The 21,530-nt window shown below is 38.2% G+C and overlaps 1 protein-coding gene across 2 annotated transcripts; it reads left to right on the forward strand.

Annotated features, from left to right (window-relative positions):
* Window positions 1-4,926: 4,926 nt before the first annotated feature.
* SMPDL3A (sphingomyelin phosphodiesterase acid like 3A) lies at window positions 4,927-21,016 on the forward strand. 2 transcript variants are annotated; one of them, XM_045499449.1, is made up of 8 exons: window positions 4,927-5,159; window positions 10,143-10,356; window positions 11,086-11,230; window positions 15,542-15,638; window positions 16,383-16,552; window positions 17,021-17,201; window positions 18,635-18,759; window positions 20,386-21,016. In XM_045499449.1, exons 1-8 carry the CDS (start codon window positions 5,057-5,059, stop codon window positions 20,701-20,703), a joined length of 1,353 nt encoding a protein of 450 aa, XP_045355405.1. In that variant the 5' UTR covers window positions 4,927-5,056; the 3' UTR covers window positions 20,704-21,016. The 2 variants fall into 2 exon arrangements, with proteins under 2 accessions (XP_045355405.1, XP_045355406.1); XM_045499450.1 differs by lacking the exon at window positions 10,143-10,356 and having other exon boundaries at window positions 5,051-5,159.
* Window positions 21,017-21,530: the final 514 nt, after the last annotated feature.

Here is a 21,530-nt window from a genome sequence, read left to right on the forward strand (position 1 = left end):
AGATATTAGATATTAAATATTTAATATTAGATATTAATCTGATTAATATCACTAATCAGGAGGTTTTAGACAAAATAGCCTTTCTTACTGTATAAAATAAAGCTGGAAAAGTGCTAACTTTTTAAAAATATTACTAACAAAGTGCTAACTTTGTTTAAAATATTAATTAAAAAGAAATCAGCAGAAGCCTGGGGAAAAGTGGAAATGCCACAGTTTTGGTTGAGACTTCCATAGAGAACCTGTGGCAATCAGAAACAGGCAGGCTGATGAAGCAAAATGATATACACAAAAATGTCTTATTAAAAAATAGTCAAAATATCACACAATCAAAATGTCATATATTCAAGTTTCTTATTGAAAAGTAAACAGGAAAATAAAATGAATTTTACCCTGGATTATAAAGGTGTGTTTCCAGACAAATACTTTGAGCTGAACTAAGTCAACAAAAGTGCTAAAATGGAGTGCATAGAACGTGCATTAAGGCTTCCAAATTCCCTTAAAAAAATTTTTTTTTTAGTAGAGAAAACTAACTTTATTTTTCTAACTTGTTTTATTTTTTACTTTTTAAAATTTACATCCAAATTAGTTAGCATATAGGGCAACAATGATTTCAGGAGTAGACTCCTTAGTGCCCTTTACCCATTTAGCCCATCCCCCCTCCCACAACCCCTCCAGCAACCCTCAGTTTGTTCTCTATATTTAAGAGTCTCTTATGTTTTGTCCCCTTCCCTGTTTTTATATTATTTTTGCTTCCCTTCTCTTATGTTCATCTGTTTTATCTCTTAAAGTCCTCATATGAGTGAAGTCATATAATTTTTGTCTTTCTCTGACTAATTTCACTTAGCATAATACCCTCCAGTTCCATCCACATAGTTGTATATGGCAAGATTTCATTCTTTTTGACTGCCGAGTAATACTCCATTGTATATACATACCACACCTTCTTTATCCATTCATCCATCGGTGGACATTTGGGCTCTTTCCATACTTTGGCTATTGTTGATAGTGCTGCTATAAACATGAGTGTGCATGTATCTCTTCGAAACAGCACACCTGTATCCCTTGGATAAATGCCTAGTAGTGCAATTGCTGGGTTGTAGGGTAGTTCCATTTTTAGTTTTTTGAGGAACCTCCATACTTTGCTTCCAGAGTGGCTGCACCAGCTTGCATTCCCACCAACGATGCAAAACAGATCCTCTTTCTCTGCATCCTTGCCAACATCTGTTGTTGCCTGAGTTGTTACTGTTAGCCATTCTGACAGGTGTAAGGTGGTATCTCATTGTGGTTTTGATTTGTATTTCCCTGATGATGAGTGATGTTAAGCATTTTATCATCATCAGTTGGCCATCTGGATGTTAATTTTTGTTTTAATATTTATTTATTTTTGAGACAGAGAGAGAGAGAGAGAGAGAGACAGAGTGTGAATGGGAAGGGGCAGAGAGAGAGGGAGACAGAATCCGAAGCAGGATCCAGGCTCTAAATCAGCACAGAGCCCTACGTGGGGCCTGTGGGGCTCGAAGTCACAAGCTGTGAGATCATGACCTGAGCCAAAGTCAGCTGCCCAACTGACTGAGCCACCCAGGTGCCCCCGAATTCCCTTTTTTGGGTGTGTGTGTGTGTGTGTGTGTGTGTGTGTGTGTGTGTGCTGCAGTTGTTGAAACTGAGTTACCCAAGGGAAAGTAAATACCTATTTGTAACTGGCTAGGGTTTGCCTTTGTAAGTAGAAACAAACAAATGTTATTTTATATTTCATCATTTATTAAATGCCTTTTATCCATTTTCCCAAACCAACAATGTGAAGCAGGGAAGGCAGATACTGTTATTTTTACTTTACTGATGAGGAAATTGAATATCAGATTTACCTGTCCATGTTCTCATGATTAGTGAATAATACTGAGAACTGCAAACCTTGTGATTTTCCCTCTCATTTATTGTCAAAAAAGCACAAGATTTTAGTTTCCCTGATCACTACTTAGGAAATCGTTCCTCTGTTAGCCTCTGTGAGGCAAATAGGGTAAATATTTTTTCAGGAAAAAATAGGTAGTAGTCATTTTTTTAACGTTTATTTATTTTTGAGATAGAGAGAGACAGAGCATGAACGGGGGAGGGTCAGAGAGAGAGGGAGACACAGAATCCGAAACAGGCTCCAGGCTCCGAGCTGTCAGCACCGAGCCTGACACGGGGCTCAAATCCACAGACCGCGAGATCATGACCTGAGCTGAAGTCGGACGCTTAATCACTGAGCTGCCCAGGCGCCCCGGTAGTATTCATTTTTAATCAACCAGGTGATTTCAGTTAATTTCTATAATTCAAGGCCCAATTAGCTTACAGATATAAGCATGAGGGAACTTACTTTAACTTACAAAATTCACCATAATGAAACTATTATCTGACTATTGGATTTAGGATTACTTTATTACTATAATGAAGAGTAGAGGAAACTACAGTGCAGCTACAGGATTTAACATTTGAATACAATTAGTACTGAATGCCAGGATAAGGTTGGCTGAGATGACCATTCCTAAAACTAGACAGTCTACCTTTGTCTTTAAAAGCATGAAACAGAACACTGAGAGTGTTTGCTCCCAATTGTTCAGGCAGACTTCATCTTTGCTTCTGTTGGAAGAATGCTTTCTCTTGATGATTCCAGCCTCTGCTCCAGTAGAAGCAAGGGTTCTGGCCTCTCTGCTCTTAAGAATACAAGGCCATGGATGGGGATTCAGCTTCAGTTGACTATTATTAGGCCAAATAACATCCTGCTGGCATTTATTTCCATAACAACTGCCCTCCAAGTGAAGAATGGGAAGGGTTTTGGGTGGCCTAAATGAGAAACAATTACAATTACAATGACAATCACAAAGATCAAAGGTTGCAGTGGTGTACCAAATATATTTTTCTGGGAAGATAATTAACAAATATTTTTTGCTTCCTAAATCTTTACAAGGTAGTTGCAAATCATTTTTCTTCGAGTAGTATTCTAGCTCATATACTGACCTACCAATAGTACTAACTTTTCTGGTTTGTCCTTTTTGTTTTTGTTTTTAACATAGTTAACAGAAAAGGGAAAATTCCCAAGCCCAAAGGCAATTTGACCAACAGGCCCTGGAGAAATGTTTGTGAAATCCCAAGGTCTTAAAGTTGCAAACTTGACTAAAAGGGGTCTTGTGAAATCCACACTTGCACCCCTGATGATGAGTAAGGAGCAGTTTCCATCCTGTCATATGTGTTCTCTCACCCAGATACACACCCTCACAACAAATGACTCCTCCATCTGGACCATGAGGACCTATAAATTCATGTCCAAGGTTAAGATGAAAACCCAGAGATGTTGAGGCACTATAGCTTTGCACTAGAGAGAGTAGGTATAAAGGAAAACAAAGCAGAGGGAGTAGAAGGGAGAATGATGTTCCTATCCATTGTCTCTTAAGGAATTCAAGCATTTTTTAGGTTTCAAAAGGTGCTGGAGGTAGTTTATGCTTACTTACTGAAGGACTGTTTCACAATCAATTTACTTCCAGTAAAGCTTATTGGAAATTGGGGGAGAAGAGCTAAAATTGCTATTTTTACACTTTAAAAAATCATTTTCCTAGTATTCAAAATGTTTGGGTTAGAAACACACAAGTTATTTTGTTGTCCTTAAAGTTATTCTCTCTCATCTGTCATTTTTCCCCCTGCCCATTTTCCTCCATACTTTTGAAGTTGTGAACTGAGAAATTCCAAACACCATTCTGTCCACCATTGGAAAACATTTTGGTTCTAGAAAGGCTTTTCAATTATCCTAAAACTGAGGCAGGACTTAACCACTCTGGCAGTACATGAAACAAAATGGAGGCACCTTGATTACTATTTCAAAGCCTCTTTCATGTGGCACTTTCCCATTAAATTACACAGGATACAATATAAGGTTTCCTCTGATGGGAAACAAATACATTTTATGACCTCTTTTATGAAGTTAGTCATCCTGCAGGATATTTTTTTCTCCCAAGGAATTCCACATCTTTATCTTAAAGAGACCAGCACCCTCATAAATGGTTAGAGAAGAAACACAGAACCTGAAACAATTTGGGGATCTTAGCCCCATTGTCAGACTAAGTTATCTTTAAAAATTCTTTAGGAGAGTAAAAGCAACTGGCTCTACTTATGCTTGTCATGTGTCTCTGGACTGCATAAATCACAGTTCTGAGACGTTCTAACTCAGGTGTAAACAAACAAACAAACCCCCTAAACAAACTAAAAACTAAGACCCTGTGTCTTTTTTTTTTTTTTAATTTTTAAATGTTTTTTTTTTTTTTTATTTTTGAGAGAGAGGGAGAGAGGGGCAGAGTGTGAGCAGGGGAGGGGCAGAGAGAGAGGGAGCCACAGAATCCACAATAGGCTCCAGGCTCTGAGCTGTCAGCACAGAGCCCTCTGCCAGTTCAAACCCACCAACCCTGAGATCATGACCTGAGTGGAAGTCAGACACTCAACCGACTGAGCCATCCAAAAGCCCCTAAAATCCTGTGTCTTTGAGCAGTGGTTCTCAAACATCACCATCACTTTAGCATCACCTGGAGGGCTATTAAAAACACAAATTACTGGACCATTTTTAAGCTCCTTCCTGAGTTTTTGATATAATCGGTCTGGGATAGGACCTAAAAATTTTCATTTCTTACTAAAATTCCCAGGTAGTGCTGATGCTTCTAGTCCAGGGACCTCCCTTTGAGATAGCTGTGCTATCCAAAACTTCTGCTGCCCTCCTCCAAATTCTCATACTTCAAGGTTCTCTCTGCATGTCTTCTGCAGCGGAGCCCCATCTGTTTAAGGCCAGGCAGCATTTAGGGAAGATGATCTGCTTGAAGTTTGCCCAAGCACATTCCTTCCCTGGCCAGTCATTGACGGAAGGCATAAGAGGGCAGATCATCGCTAGACAGTTGCTGAAGGTCAAACGAACTGACCTTTTGCGGAATCTGCCCTCGCACGTGACTGCAGGGCGTCTACACCCTCACCCTTCTTCTGCCTTCTCTCCACCCCCAAGCCAGACAGCCTCAGTCTCCCAGGCCCGTGGCTTTGACCCGTGATGGCTCTGCTGGGCGCACTTGTCTGCTGCCTGTTGCTCGCCTGGCGTGGCAGTCCCGGGTTCGGGCTGCCCCTGGCGCCTGAGAGTTCAGCTCCGGCTGTGGGTGAGTCCGCGACCCCTTCCCTCCCGGTAGCTGCCCGAGAACAACGGGCCAAAGCGCCCGCGCGAAGTCTGGAAAAGGGCGTGGGGGCAGCAGTGCGCCGCGGCCAAGGCTCCGGGGAGTGGAGGGGAGTGGAGCCAGACGCGCCGGGCGCGGGGAGGGCGAGGGCGACTGCGGGAGGAGAGCGCCAGGCGACCAGCGGGAGGTCCAGGTGGCTGGAGAAAGTTCCCTTGGCCAGTGGGGGCGCTGCAAGGAGCTGCGGGAGACTAGGTTCCTCTGCGCGTTTGTTCCGGGGGCGGGAGGAAGGAAATGTGCACGTCTCAAGCAGAACCGAAGCTAGAAGTTGGATGTCCCTCATTCCCACGGCCCCGAATCTGCCCAGAGCACAGGGAGTACGGAGCTTCCTCTTCCCCATAGGGGTGTACATTTCAGTGGGACTTCTAGTATCTTCTGTCCTGCCCGCCGGGTTTGTTGGCCTTTTCTTCTTACTCCTCCTGCCAGAGTCTCGGTGCTACTCACCTCTTAGTCTACGTTAGAACTCGTGGGGCCTTTATTTCACTTTACCTGGATGTTACCGGACTCTCTGTGGGCGGGATCAATTTTAATCATACTTAACAAGTTTAATGCAATCCCTTTTGTGGTCCGCCTGGGACCAGCAGCATCAGCGTCACCCAAACTTCTTAGAAATGCAGGTTTTCAGCCCACTCCAGACCTATGGAATATGAAACTCAGAATTGGGACCCAACAACCTGTTAAACAAATTTTAGATTTTAGGGTGCCTTTTGAGCCTTCCCTTTCAAAGGTCAAGGTAACCCCACCTGCCTGACACCCTTTGAAAAGAATTGTTCTGTTCTTTAGAGGGGGGAAATTTTGATAGGTGGAATTCTGTTCTGTGTTTGGGGACTTAGCCGCCTCTGAAACTTAGCACAGTGCTTGGTGCTGTTCTCTGACGCTCTTGCTTTCTCACAAGGCTCTGGAAATGCTCTGAAAAAAATACCTCCTCTTTGCGTGAGAGCCAAGTTCTCGTGACTCAGCTGTCAGGTTGAAAGCAAGAACTGTGAATCTGGTTTCTTAACTGTCAGTCATAACGAGAAATTATCCCCAAATACTTATGTATGTTGGTTTCTGCTTTTATTGAAGCTTGTGTTGTTTTTCTTTAGTTAGGTGACTGTTCAGGATTTTGAAATAAAATGTCCCAGGTTGCTACCCATTGGGAATACCCATTGGCAAATTTACTGTTTGGTTTTAAGGATCTGATTGCTTAAGTCCTCAGCAACAACTTTGTGGTGTCTAGGGCAGTTCCACTTACACCTCCCCGTTTTCATATGGAAACTAGAAGCCTGAGTCACTTAGGGAGGAGGAAGGGATGGGGTTCAGAGACTTGCTGAAGTGTTGACTCAGCAGTTTCGCATTGGCTATATTATTTTACATGTTTTCTACTTGATGTGACACTCTCTCTCTTCACCTGACCCCATCCGGAAATGCTTCCTTTATAACACTCACCATGACTGTCCTGTGCTTAATTGGTGTGTGTGTGTGTGTGTGTGTGTGTGTGTAAATTCCCAGTCTCAACTTTCTGTTCTGTCAAGTCTCAGTGGTCAGAGGACAACAACCCAGGAGACTTCACCTGGGTGTGTTTGTCCACATCTCTGATTAGAGTTAGTAGGTCAAGGCCTGCTGAGGTATTTGGTAGGAACTGACATTATAAACAAAAAACCAAAAATACCTATTTTAAACAATTCAGATGTGTCCAAACATCTGAATTATTGTTTACTAGGTTTTTTTTAGGATAAATTACAATTTTTTTTTAGCTAAACCATAAATTTTTTGGTATATAATGTTGAGCATTTATCTAGGTATATTAACAACACACACAGGTATACACACATACATTTGTGGAAATCTTCTTAAAGGTTATCTGCAGAACAAGAAAGAAATCATCGTGTGGTGAAATGAACTTTGGACCACAAATCAAAGAATCTGTAGTGGAGTAGGGCTTGGCCAAAGGCCAGGTCTGTGGCCTTAGACACACACACACACACACACACACACACACACACACACACAGCACTTTATATATAATTTCATTAGAAGTGGAAGGTGTGGCCTCCAGAGGTTCATTATTCATAAATCCCAGGTTAAGAACCTGTCAGAACTCCTCTTGGCTTCTATTTAAAGACTTTCTTCAGTGCATCTAAATAATTACCTCCTCACTTATCTGTCTGGTGGCGCAGTGTAGTGGAAAGGGTGCTAGACTGGGAGTCTGGAGGGACTGGTTCTAGTTCAGCTCTCATTAATGAGTCACCATGTGATCTTGAGGAAATCCTGAAATCTGCCTGTGCCTCATTAAGGAATGTTTACTGAGGGCCTACTATAGGTCATGTTCTAGATGCTGAGGACATACAAATCTAGGTACGGGAGATGTATTCTTAATGTGTTTCCAGTTTTGGTGTATAAAATTTTAGTATACTTATTATCTCATGTCCCTTAATTGTCACAGTATCTCATGTAGGTGTTATGTATTTTACATGAGGCGAGTGACACGGAAGGACAGTTGAATGTGAGCACACATAGAGGCAAGTGATACAGTGGTTAAGAGCAACATGGAATCTGGAATCAGACTTCCTGAATCTCTATCTTGACTCTGTTGTGTATGACACATGTGACTTGGACTTAATCTCTGTGTCCTTATCTTTAAAATGAAAATAATGATGAGTTAATACATGTAAAACATAAAAAAGGCACTAAACTTACAGTAAGTACCTGATAAATTTTAAGTATTACTTGGAAATGAAGAAGTTCCATCTCAAATTCAAGCTTAGGGTTACAAAATAAAAACAGTATAACTTTTTTTTTAATGTTTATTTTTGTGAGAGAGAGAGAGAGAGCGTGAGCAGGGGAGGGACAGAGAGAGAGAGAGAGAGAGAGAGAGGGAGACACAGAATCTGAAGCAGGCTTCAGGCTCTGAGCCCAACGTGGGGCTTGAACTCACGAACCATGAGATCATGACCTGAGCTGAAGTCAGACACTTAACTGACTGAGCCACCCAGGTGCCCCGTCAAAATATTAACAGTATAACTACCACTGAGGTTACTAGATGCCAGGTATGTTCTAAGAGCTTTACTTCTACCAAGTCACTTAACCCTCATACAGAAGGCAGTAATATTCTTCCCATTTTGCAGATAAAACAAGCCAGGATCACACAGCTAGATTAGAAAATAGAGCTTGGATTTGAAGTCAGGTAGTCTGACTCTGGAGTTCCCCATCTTAACCATAACACTATACTGTTCTGTGTATAGCTTATTATACCTTAATATTCTACAAATCATTAAAAACATGTTTAAATAAAATTGAGATGCACTATATATTTATACCTCAAGGAAGGACAGCCTCCAGGATGATTCTGAGCTATTTGTCAACCTCACTTTGTGTGTTGGATACAGTAAGTCTGGGCTAGAAATGGAAGCTGGAGTATTTTCTGCATTAAAGAAGAAAATAAATTACTCTTGGCATGTATTTTCAAATGGGGATAGGATACAAAGTAATTGATCATAAAGACTGTTTTATGTCTGCTTTCTTCTGGATCTTTTGTCTACCATGTCTTAGCTGTGAACTTAAATATGTTATAAAATCATAATAATGTTGTGGAGAAAAAACAACCCAAATATAATTTAACGTTTCCACCCTAACCAATTAACAGTTTTCAGTTTCTTACTTTCTTATCCCAGCTTTGGGTCCTATTCAGGTGTTTGCTCATATACATACTTAGCTTTTATCGTCTTTGTATAGATAGGTAAAAGTTTGCATTCTACTTGTTTGCTCCATGTGTCTGGTGTAGTATGTGCTGCTATGTCATTTCTGATATAAATTAGTCATAATCAGAGTAAACTCCAAATTCAAAGTGTGAAAAAGCCTCAGTACTAAAATAATTTATTAATTGCATATGAGAAAGCAGCAAAATCATAGAAGATATATGTAACTTATGTATACGCAAGCTGGAGGGCCTTTCGAAGTGGGGCTCAGATTCTGACTGTGCTGTTTATTAGCTGTGTATGCCTGAGCAGATTTCCTAATGGACCCAGCTTTCATTTCTCCCCTCTAAAATGAGAACAGTGATTCCTACTTCAAGAGAGTGGTTTTGAGAATAAAATGGCATAGTATATTTAGTTTCTTTATTATAATGCCTGGCACAAATGCTTAATAAAGAGAGACACTACTCTGAATATTAATACTACTATTTCCTTCAATTAAAGAATCTTTCCCATGGTATCAAATGGGTTCCAGTTTTCTCACTGAAAACCGAATGGAAGCATCCTCTTTAACAAATGCTTTCCTTAACATTATTAACATTTGATACGAGTGTATGCTAGAAGATGTTCCTATATTTAGTAGCTTTTAAGAGCCTCTGGAAATTCCTACTTTTGGTTTAAAGCTAGTATTAAACATTTATACTCTTTTTCCATTAATGTTGAGAGGCCAGGTTTTACAAGAAATTAGGAGTGAGATTTAGTTTCTGGTTTTGCAATCTATCCACTCTGTAACCCAAACAGACCACATCATGTTTCTATGTCAGTTTTTCCACAATAAGCACATAAATAAATTCTAAAACCATAAATTCTGCAAGGAAGGAAACATACTGTTAATACACAATATTATTATTGACCCATCTGAAGTATGTCTCCCTGTATTTCATTATGCAATTTACGTTTGTTACATAGTCTTTTTTACGTAGGCACGCCGTCAGTGAGCTCATCGGTTCTGACCCATGTAAATAGTAAATTTTAGTAAATTTTTCCCACTCTCTTTGGGACCCTCATCTACTGACAGGAAAGTATTGTATTTACTTTCAGGGCAAACGAACATTTAAATTACTAGGTTTTTACTCCATCACAGGGAGGAGTAACTGTCTCCAGTCTTACTGTAAATATGTGTATGAGAATACCTAAAGGGAAGTAGATTTAACACCATTTCTTTTCTAATCAACAGGACAGTTTTGGCATGTGACTGATTTACACTTAGACCCTACTTACCACATCACAGATGACCACACCAAAGTGTGTGCTTCATCTAAAGGCGCAAATGCCTCCAATCCTGGTCCTTTTGGAGATGTTCTGTGTGATTCTCCATATTACCTTATTTTGTCAGCATTTGATTTCATTAAAAATTCAGGACAAGAAGCATCTTTCATGATATGGACAGGGTAAGTGAGTATATAAATACTGTTAGTTGCTCAATATTTACAGTGACCTAAGCTTCATTAGAATGCTGAATTCCTATGAATATTAATTAATTAGGTTTTGTTTTGTTTTTGTTTCTGGTTTTTTTTTTTTTTTTTTGAGAGAGAGAGGGCACAAGTGGGCAAAGGGCAGAGATAGAGAATAGCAATTTTGTAAACATTATCTTCTGGTGGCATAATTAATTAATTCTATCTGTCATGACAGAGTGATAAGGTTTGTATTCCCTATGCCTGCAGTAACGACTGGTGCTATTTAACTAATGTTTAAATTATACCTCATTTATCATTCGCATTTGATATTATTATCCCCATTTTACAGATGAAGAGATGAAGGCTGGGCATCTAAGTAACTTGTTCAAGTGTACACAGCTAGTAAATGGCAAAGCTGGAATTTGAATCCAGGCATTTTAGCTCTGGAATCTGTGCTTTTAATTGCTCAACTATTTGCCTCTCACAAATCTTCAGTCAAGCAGTGTAATAGGCTGAGATTTCCTGCTTATCTGTTGTATCACACAGTTTTTAAAATGGGATACTCTGTGGGAGAAAGATAAATGAAGAGTAGTTTATCAGCTCTTTTAATAATCATCTGTTGTTTTATCATGGAAGTGTGCAATGATAATACAACCAGGCATCATGCATGTCTAGTGACTTTTTATAGAAGTTGATTTTGCTATGATTCTGTCTCCTTTGCAGGGATAGCCCACCTCACGTTCCTGTGCATGAACTCTCAACAGACTCAGTCATAAATGTGATTGCTAATATGACAACCACCATCCAGAGTGTCTTTCCAAATCTCCAGGTTTTCCCTGCACTGGGTAATCATGACTATTGGCCACAGGTAAATTTGATGTAAACTCCAAAAGTGTTTCAAGGAATTTTCCCATTAGTACTGTCAAAATTCTGACAATAACTAGCTGATGATAAGACGTGGGAGTGGGGCTCATGGAGGTAGAGTGCACTGTTAATAACCACTGAACAAGGTAAGACAAGTGCTTTGGGGACTTGAAAGTGATTCTCCCTAATCCATAAAAAGATATGTCCATAGTGAGTTTTGGAAGCAAATTGCCTAGTTAGTGGATTACTGATTCTTGTTTTCCCTCATAATCTTCCTCAGTTTCTACTTCCTTTTGAATAACAGTGTTGTTCATTCACATTTTATGATAAAGTTTGGCAAGGAAGGTTGATATTGACAAATGTTTACATTTTTCAGAACTTCTCTTAGGCAGACAAAGCTCTCCACACTCTGATCATAGCAAACTGTCATAAGAACCAAAGAGGGAAGTTCCTGTTTGGGTCCAGTTTATCTGATTAAGATACAACTCAAGACAGAGATTGTGTTTAGAATATTTGATGACCGATAAGCCCAGGCCTTAACCTATCAATGTGGCGGTTTGTTAAATAGCCTGTGCATAACAGTCGGATACTAGCCCTGGCTGGAGGGTCCTGTTATAGTAGGTGTAGAATCTTAGATTTGGACAGATTCAAGATATCTCAGAGTTTTAGTGTTTTAGTCCAGGACTTGACACACTATGACCTGTGGTCCAAATTTGGCCTACCACTTGCTTTTGTTAATAAAGTTTTATTAGAACAGAGCCATGGCTATTCTTTCTGTATTGCCTGTGGGTGATTTCTGATTTTGCACTAGAACAGCAGAGTAGAATTGTGGCAAGAGAGACCATATGGCCCATAAGCTTAAAATATTTATTATTTGGCCCTGTATAGGAAAAGTTTGGTGACCCGTAGTCTAGATCAACTCTTCATTTTATGGATGAGAGAACTGAGTCCCCAAAATGTCAAGTTGCTTGTTCAAGTGCTCACAATCACGTAGTGATAGAGCCCACATCCTGGATCTTTTGTGTTCAATTAGATTAACATTCTTTCATACATCCCTTGTTCTTGCCAGATTAACATACTCAGTATTCCTGAACACAATATTTACTTTCATGCCTCTCTGTCTAGATTTATCTTCTTGCTTAGAATATCTTTTCCATCTCAGGCCACAAGAATGCTTAGTGAGCATTTTGATCACCTAAATACAGGGATTTTGAGACGTTGTACTCTAGGATGAACTTGTTTCAAGTAACTTTTTGGCACTGGCCTCTGGGCTTGAGATGAACAATGTGTTAGTCTTTGTGAGTCATCCTCTAAACCAGTGGTCTATTTGAGATGTGAGACCACACAGGGAAGATGCTTGGGGATGAACAATCTCTAGAAACCAGGAGCTACCCACATTGTTTTTTATATGCTTTAGGTGACAGACAGATTGACATAGTGGATAACATGTGGGGTTTAGAGTCATATTTACTAGAATGTAAAGCCTCATCCTGCCCTGCTCCTGATAGCTTGGCCAACTTGGATAATTCGCTTAATGTCCTTGACCCATAAGTCACTCATTTGTAAATAGGAGCAATAACACCCACCCTCAGAAGTTTCCGTGAGAATTAGTGATATTACATGAATAGGGCATAGCTTTCTACCTGGTACATATTATGCCCTCAATAAGTGGAGTGGTAGTTATTGGAGCAGTAAGCAGCAACATGTGGGATACGTTTTCCCTAACTCCTTTGGGGATTTGTTTTATTTTACGTTTATTTCTGTCTTTGTGAAGTCAAATCTTATAGTGATTCACAGATATAGATAATATACAAATTCTAAAATATATCCTATCGTATGTATAACTAGGGTAAATTAGGCAGCCCGTATACCTTAAAGAGTTAATTTTTTTGTCTTTCTAGCTTGTGACTTTATATCTGAAAATCTTCTTTCTATTATTCTGCTTCCATCCTTCCACGCCAGTTTCAGGAATGTCAGTGTAACATGAAAGCCCCACAACAAACTCTCCTACAGACTGTTAGCCGAGATGGAATTCTGGTGAATGTTAGTAACAAAACTGTTAGTAACAAATCAAGCAGATACTTTAATAAGTATTATTTCTCCATTAAAATCTCATAAAACATACACCTAAACATAGCTACCTAAACATGCATATGTAGATGCATGTCCCCACCCATTACATCAGAAGTAGATATTAGTGTGGGCAGCCTAGGGACTCCTTCCAGTTGCCGCCCAAGGAGGCAGTCTGGGCCAGGGTTCTCATTTACTCCTACACTGGCAAGACTGGCGCCACCAAACTTATGGGTGGGTCACTTCCCATTATACCTCATTTCTCGGCACTGCGCATGTCACAGCCAAAGAGGATTGAGATGATGGCATGGTACAATTAATAATTGGACATAGGAGTGACACTGGAAAGACCTGGAATTTAGACCAACCCTGGAACTGACCAGCTGTCCCTGAATGAATCATCTAACTTCTCTGATGCTCACATTTCTCATAACTAAGATTGAGAGAAAACTCTACAGTAATTTTATATAATTTTAAGATTTCATATGACCATTCCAGTATTTTGGCATCTATCCCAATACTTTGGGATACACATGGCTAACACTTTCAGATTTTTGATGATGATCATGTGACCAAGTTTTAATCAGAATCTGGGTTGGCCTATAAGTCATAATTTTTAGTATTCAGTATACTTTTCAGACAGAGGAGTCTGATATCTAACACGAATTAAAAATATACTAATAGTTCTAGTTAGAACAAGTCATTTAGTTATTACTTTCCCTGAATGTATTTCTGTTTTCATCGTGTATTAGGCATATGAATTAGGAACTAATGTGACTTGGGTGTCATCTTGGAAAATAACTAAGCATTTTAACTAGTGCTGATGGGAAAATTACTTTAAGAAATAGATCTATGTCACTAATATACAGAAGAAAAGGAGGAGTGTGAAGGAAATGGCTTCTGTTTATTAATATAATTTTTAAAACAAGAAAATAGGAATAATTATTTAATTTCACAAGTGATTTTTGGATTTTTATTCAGTATGCACTTTTTTAAAATTTATTTTAAATTTAAAATTATTATTATTATTATTTTATTTTTATTATTAGAGATATCGAGAGAGAGAAAGAGAGAGAGAGGCAGAGAGAGGGAGAGAAAATCCCAAGCAGGCTCCATGCTGGGCATGGAGCCCGACACGGGACTCAGTCTCACAACTGTGAGATCATGACCTGAATCAAAGTCAGGGCTTGTTCTCGCAACTGACTGAGACACCCAGGTGTCCCTCAGTATATACTTTCTTAAAGTTTGGGGTATTTTTTTCTTCCTTAAAGATCCTTAAAAAAATTTTTTTTTAAGTTTATTTATTTTTGACAGAGACAGATTGCGAGCATGAGTGGGGGGAGGGGCACAGAGAGAGGGAGACAGAATGCGAAGCAGGCTTCAGGCTCTCGGCTGTCAGCACAGAGCCGGACACCAGGTTCGAACTCACGAACCGTGAGATCATGACCTGAGCTGAAGTTGGACGTTTAACCGACTGAGCCACCCAGGTGCCCCGCAGAGCTAAGATCCTTTATTATAATGTGATAAAATAGGATGATAAAAATACTTTATGATGATAAAAATACTTTATGTATACATTCCTTACAAAAAATCAAAACATGTTCATATAAAGAGACTTCTCCAAATCAAAAGCATGTGGTTGTCAGTCTTCATTCAGAAAGTTCAAAAGCTTTATACTGGTGTGAACATTTCAGAAGACTTTGTTTAATTCTAAAATCATGAAATTTTCTCCATTCTCTCAGTGTGCTGTTCCAGGCCCTGTGTGTTCAGGCTCACACCTGCCTCTGTTTCTCTTTAATGAGCACACTCCCATATCTGTCCTATATCCTGGCCATGTGGCACAAGTGCTTTTTTCTGTGTATAGCACTGTGAGTGTTGGTGTCTGGGCCATTGTCTTTACCTTGATGCCCTTTCTTGCCAACATGATGAAATCATTATTCAAGGGCAGGTTGATGTGCTTTCTTCACTTTCCCCCCCTGACTCTCTGGGCTGGACTCGATTGGTCATGCTTCTACCCTGCTAGAACCTCTGTGATGGCACCTGGCACATTGTCTGACAGGTGATTGATTATTTTTTTTTTTGTCTCTTTAACGAAGTTATACATTCCTTGAAGATGAAGCCTATCTAGTACTCATCCTTGCCTCTCCAGATGTCTCATATAGTAGTAAATGCTCAAGTAATGTTTAAATTAGTTAATCTATGTATCTTTAAAGTTTCAATGGTGGATTGTATTGTTTGTGGCCAGGATCAACTGCCTGTAGTCACCAGCAAGGTGTACAATGCAGTAGCAAATCTCTGGGAGCCCTGGTTGGACGAAGAAGCTATTCATACTTTAAGGAAAGGTAAGTGAAAGATTTATTCATCCTTATTTTGTCTCTATTTTTATTCATGTTGTTCAGACTAAGATCTTTAATGTTTGCTTGGGTGTGTTCATTCTGGATGTGCCCGTTTCTTTGGAGGCTGTAAGTCATGTTTGAAAGCTGTGGAGAGGCATGGATGGTGAGTGGGCCCAGGGCAAAGAGAGCAGGTCCAAGATCAGGTGCTAGTTCCAAAAGTACCACTGCAGCAGACCCTTGGGTGTTACCACCACTGGCTCACAGGTGTGAGGGCGATTTTGCCTTTAAGTCTCATTCCTACTAAGACTGTAGCAGGTCTGGTTTATCTGACATCTCTCCCATAGTAGTCTTTGGCACGGTCCACGTGTGTTCCTACTTTTGCATTTTGTACTTCACTATATCTCTCATCTTAACTCCCCAAACATGCAAACGTAGGAGTTGATGCATTAATGTTTCTTTTCTAAAATTTGACACCTCATGACCTAGTGCCAATATCATTTTCATCTGAATATCGGATACAACTATTGGTAGGTCAGTATGTGGAAGTCCCACCACTGGATCTGGCACACAGTAGGTTTTCAGTAAGTCATTCTTATTTAATGACAACCTATGTATGTACAAACTAAATAATGAGAAATAAGTATCACCTTCCTGACTGGCTTGTAAACCATAATTAAGAGTTTGCTTTCATAGTCACTGTGAATCTGTGTACGTGTTTTTCTAGAGTGTGTCTTAAATTTGTTTTTGTAGGTGGCTTTTATTCACAGAAAGTTTCACCTAATCTGAACCTTAGGATCATCAGTCTAAACACAAACTTGTACTACGGCCCAAATATCATGACTCTGAATAAGACTGACCCAGCAAATCAGTTTGAATGGCTAGAAAAGACGCTGAACACCTCTCAGCAAAATAAGGAGAAGGTAGATCCCAGAGACTAAAATCATCTGGGGATAAACAGGGGCTAAATTTGTGTATTTATTAACTCAAGTGGGGTCAGCTATTAATAAAGATATTAAAATTTGAAGGTGTTTTCACGTGAAACACCTTACGGTTTAATTAAATCTGCTGTTTGTTTTATTTTGCTTTGCTTTTAATGCTTTGATGACTGATTGACATCTGTTGATTAAAAAAAAATTGTGACCAAGATCACACTTACTGTGTATCATCAACAGTGTAATTTAAGTGAGTCAAATGCAAGTAGAATGATACTAATAGTTTTATAATTTCATCGTTTTTTTTTTTTTTTTGGTAATAGGAGAGATGGTATATTTGCTTTCTAAATTTTAATTAATATACAGTACTTTTAATCTTGGATATCTAAATGTCATTTGGTTATGATACACATGCAAAAAGATTCTCATCAGTCCTCATTATGTTTCTTTCTCCAGGTGTACATCATAGCACATATCCCAGTAGGATATGTGCCCCATTCAAGGAACATCACATCGATGAGAGAATTGTATAATGAGAAATTGATAGATATTTTTAGAAGATACAGCAATGTCATTGCAGGGCAGTTTTATGGACACACTCACAGAGATAGTATTATGGTGCTTTCTGATAAAAAAGGTAATATGCTGTTCTGTGTGCATTTTCCCAATCCAAGATGCTAGAGCAAAGCAGTGAATATCCAGTAATTTTTACTGAACCAGTAAATTACAAGTTTCATTAAATCAACCTGCCAGCACCAGATTTTTCTGAATATCTTCTGTGTTTGTAAGGCAAGTGTCGAATTCCTATTTAGGCCTGCAGTTGGGTGTCTCCCTATTTGCTCCATGGGGCCACCAGCATTTGATAGCTATCAACAAAAAAGGCTCGGAAACCCTTAGCTCACTCAACTTTTCTTTTAGATTCTCAAGTTTAGAGAAATACTGCTGTTCATTATTTACTTCCTAGACTCAAGTGTCTTTTTATATGACTTGTTTTACTTCTCAGAATTTGAAGAGAAAAGCAGAATTCACCACTGGTTTAAAACAGATCAAACACTTAATTTTAAGGGATAATCAATATTGTCATCTACTCAGAATTACAAGATAAGAATAGGAGAATCTCAGCATCAAACAAAACAATGATTACCTATTTTTAAAGATGACCTCCTCATGAGGACAGGAAACTGGGAGTTACCCAAATAAGGTTCTTATTTTAGAATAGTCAGCCAGGAAAAAAAAAATCAGTATGTATTTTTTTCAGCAATTGGGGAAAATTTTCAAAATGCTTTACCTTTTTCACCTACAAAAAGTAGGCTTGGTAAAAAATGACCATTTTTCAGCATTTGATAGCTTTTTTACTCAGAAATTCATTCCTGTAATAGATATGTATAAAAGCATGGTGACCCCAATCAGATTCTTATTATGTAATTATTGGCATATTGTTTTAGGTAGATGTATAGAACAAACTAGTTTTGTATTTGTGTGTATGTGTGTGTATATACCTGTGATAACTTAGATTTTGTTATTATGAAAATTTTCAAATACACCTAAAAGAGAATAATTAAACAATGCCCCCCCCCCCGCCCACATACCATCACTTACATTTAACATCTATCAGGATTTTGCCACATTTGTTTTACCTATTCACTTCTTTATTCTTTTTTCTTTTTCTCAAGTATTTGAAAGTAAATCTCAAACATTAGATCCATTTTAGCCTACATGCTACTGTATACATTGCTAAAATATATGGCTAATTCACATAATGTAATTGTCATTTGGTCAGTTGTCATTAACTACATGGCTAATTATATAATTTACATATTAATGCGATTCATTTACCTACCTAACAAGAGCAACAGTAATTTTTCAGTATCATCTAATACCAATCCATAATAAAAATTCCTCCATTTTCTCAAAAGTGTCCCTTTATAGTTGTTTCAAGTCAGGATTCATCAAGGATCATACATCATTTGGCTGTTATGTCTGTTAATCTCTTAATCTCGAATTTGTTTATATTTTTAATAAAGATAAACTCAACTAAAAAATATGTTTATGTACATATGTTTTGTCCAGGAAGACCGGTAAATTCTTTGTTTGTGGCTCCTGCTGTTACCCCAGTGAAGAGTGTTGCAGAAAGACTGACCAACAATCCTGGCGTCAGACTATTTCAATATGATCCTCATGATTATAAACTATTGGTAAGTTGGCACAATTTTGGAATTGCCCCCACATTTATGCATGTCTTCATAGTTTTCAATAGTTTAGATGAATGTTTTCAGCTTAACTATGTACGTTGTTTCTATGTTGAAATCTCATGATGTCTGTCTTTTTTTTATATTTGGCTGGTCAGCACTTTCTCAGTATGGGCATTATGAGATCAGCCTTTGGGAGGTTGTTTCTGTCCTTCTAAGGACTTGACATTTGTTCAGTACATTGGGCAGGGCCTGATTTGGGGACTTGTACACATACTGAAACTTTTCACTAAGCCATATTTATTAATTACTCTTCTCTAGAACATAACTGTGAAGGTGACTGTAGACTCTGAAACCATACTCCCCCAAGCATTCTTTTATCAAATTTCTTTGTGTATTCCCAGTCTATTCTTCTATAAAATGAGGATTAAACTAAGTATTACTGACTTCACAGAATTGCTGTGAGGATTACATGAACAAATATGTGTAAAGCACTTAGAAAAATACTTGGCTTATAGTAAGAACTCAATACATGTTGGCAGCATTTTTTTTTTGTAAAGAAAAATGAGTTGGACATTTATCTTTGAGACAAAAGTTCTCTGGAGCTTGTATATGACTAGGTTTTAGACCAATTTAACATTGAAAGGCTGGGCTTTTTGCTTATGAGTACTGCCCCTTTTAATTAATATCATTTGAAAAGAATTTTCAATTAAAGTCTATTGATGTAAATGCATTTTTTTTTCCTAAATAAACTTAGTAAGAGGTAGCTCACTTGTCCGTTAGAGCATGTTTTTATGAAGAAAATAAGGCAAGGGAAATCAGATTTAATTTGTAAACATTAGATTAAATGAGGAAATAAACCAATTGACTGAATTCTTTTTACACCTATTAGTTGCCTATTTTTGGATCTGAGCATCATATACACACACACATATATATATATTATATATGTATACATGCACATATATGTGTGTATGTGTATATGTATGTATGTATGTATATACACATACTGACATGGAAAGATGCCCTGATATAGCACTAATTATTTTAAAAGTGCAAAACAGTGCATATGTAGTATAGCTTAATTTTTTGAAAAAGCCAAGAGATAGTAAATAGGGTATACATATTCTAAATAATTATATCTGTTTTGTACATAATGTCTAGAACAACTTATGTCTTGACATACACTGGAGTGATGATAAATGTTTAACAAGTTGTTCACTGGGGGGAAAAAAACAACACTTTAATTATAGTGTCGAGATTCCTGAAAATTTGATAATTGGCTCTGTGAGCTGGTACCAGCCACCTCCAGCACACCACTGATTTATATGTAACTATTAGCAGTGGTTACTTCTGAGGTGTGTGAATCCAAAGCTTTGTATTTTGTACATCTCTCTGTGTAGTTTAGAATATGTTCCTTCATTGTTTTTAAAATAAAAAAAAGTAATACAGATTTGTCTACTGGAATTCCTTAAAAAAAAAAAAAGCAAACCAAAATAGTTCTCACTTTTTTCTAAATGACTACAACTTTAAATTAAGAATGTCACATAAATCCTAATAAGGACACTTCTTCCTGTGCAGTACTTTCTATGGCAGAGAATGAACCGGGGTTTGTGACTGTTTTTGCTATAGGATATGTTGCAGTATTATTTGAACCTGACAGATGCAAATCTAAAGGGAGAATCCGATTGGAAGCTGGAATACATGCTGACTCAGACCTATGACATTGAAGATTTGCAGCCAAAAAGTTTGTATGCATTAGCTAAGCAATTTGCAGTCCTGGACAGTGAGCAGTTTGTAAAATACTACAATTACTTCTTTGTGAGTTATGACAGCAGTGCAATTTGCAATGGGGAATGTAAGTCCTATCACGTTTGTGCCATTATGAGTCTTGATCATATTTCCTATGAAGATTGCCTCAAACAATATTATATAAAGCACTATCCCTAGTACTTAACTGTTTGTGTTCATAGAAAATGTAACATCGTTCTGTTTCTGAGATCGGTTTGTGGTAACTGTTACATAAATCTTGTGGGTTACTGAGTAGGCCAGCAGAATTCTTATCTTTGCTTTCTTTTTTATAATCCTCCAATGTGGATATTTGTAACATTCTACATTTTTATTATATTGAATATATAACTGCCCATTACAAGAATGATGTCTGGATGTCAGTATCCTGTCTTCCAGTTTATAGAATTATATCTAATTTATACCCTTGTTGCAACTGTCACTTATATAAATAAAGCAAATGACTTCTCACGCATGATAAATTATTTTTAATAGGATGATTTTCTGTCTTTTAATTCACCTTTATTAAAAACTCATGTGTAAACTGAGCCTGAAACTGTTTAAATCTCATGTATAAACTGAGGCCAACACTGTTTCCATGCACTATCTACTGTTGGGAAAACACCAAGGACTCGTTGAGACCAACTTGGGGCTTATGAAACATCCTAGGACATGAGTTGCCTATAATGGAGCAAAGCTGTCTTTGTTCTATGAGTGAAGGAGAGGCCTCTTGAGTACCCCTAACTTTTAAGGAACAGAGTGTCACAAGTTGTGCTTATTGTAACTGGATCCTCCCCTGGTGATGGGCACTTAGTAAATAATTGTTGAAGTGAATTGAAAGGTATGAATATTTCTCAAAGAAATGCGCTAGGATTCAGCAGTGGCATTTTCTTTGCCACGATATTCTAAGGGAAGATAAAAAAGGAGCTTTTATTTTTGGGATTGTGTGTAGAGTTCTCCCATGGTTGCCTGTCTCTCAACAGCTTCTC

This window comes from Leopardus geoffroyi, chromosome B2 (assembly GCF_018350155.1).
Source record: "Leopardus geoffroyi isolate Oge1 chromosome B2, O.geoffroyi_Oge1_pat1.0, whole genome shotgun sequence".
Lineage (NCBI taxonomy): Eukaryota > Metazoa > Chordata > Mammalia > Carnivora > Felidae > Leopardus > Leopardus geoffroyi.

Coding starts and splice junctions, on each gene's coding strand:
- SMPDL3A (XM_045499449.1), top strand. CDS start 5,057: ATGGCTCTGCTGGGCGCACTTGTCTGCTGCCTGTTGCTCGCCTGGCGT. Junction 10,357..11,085: donor TCTTTCATGATATGGACAGG/GTAAGTGAGTAT, acceptor TCTCCTTTGCAG/GGATAGCCCACCTCACGTTC. Junction 17,202..18,634: donor GGTGCTTTCTGATAAAAAAG/GTAATATGCTGT, acceptor TGTTTTGTCCAG/GAAGACCGGTAAATTCTTTG.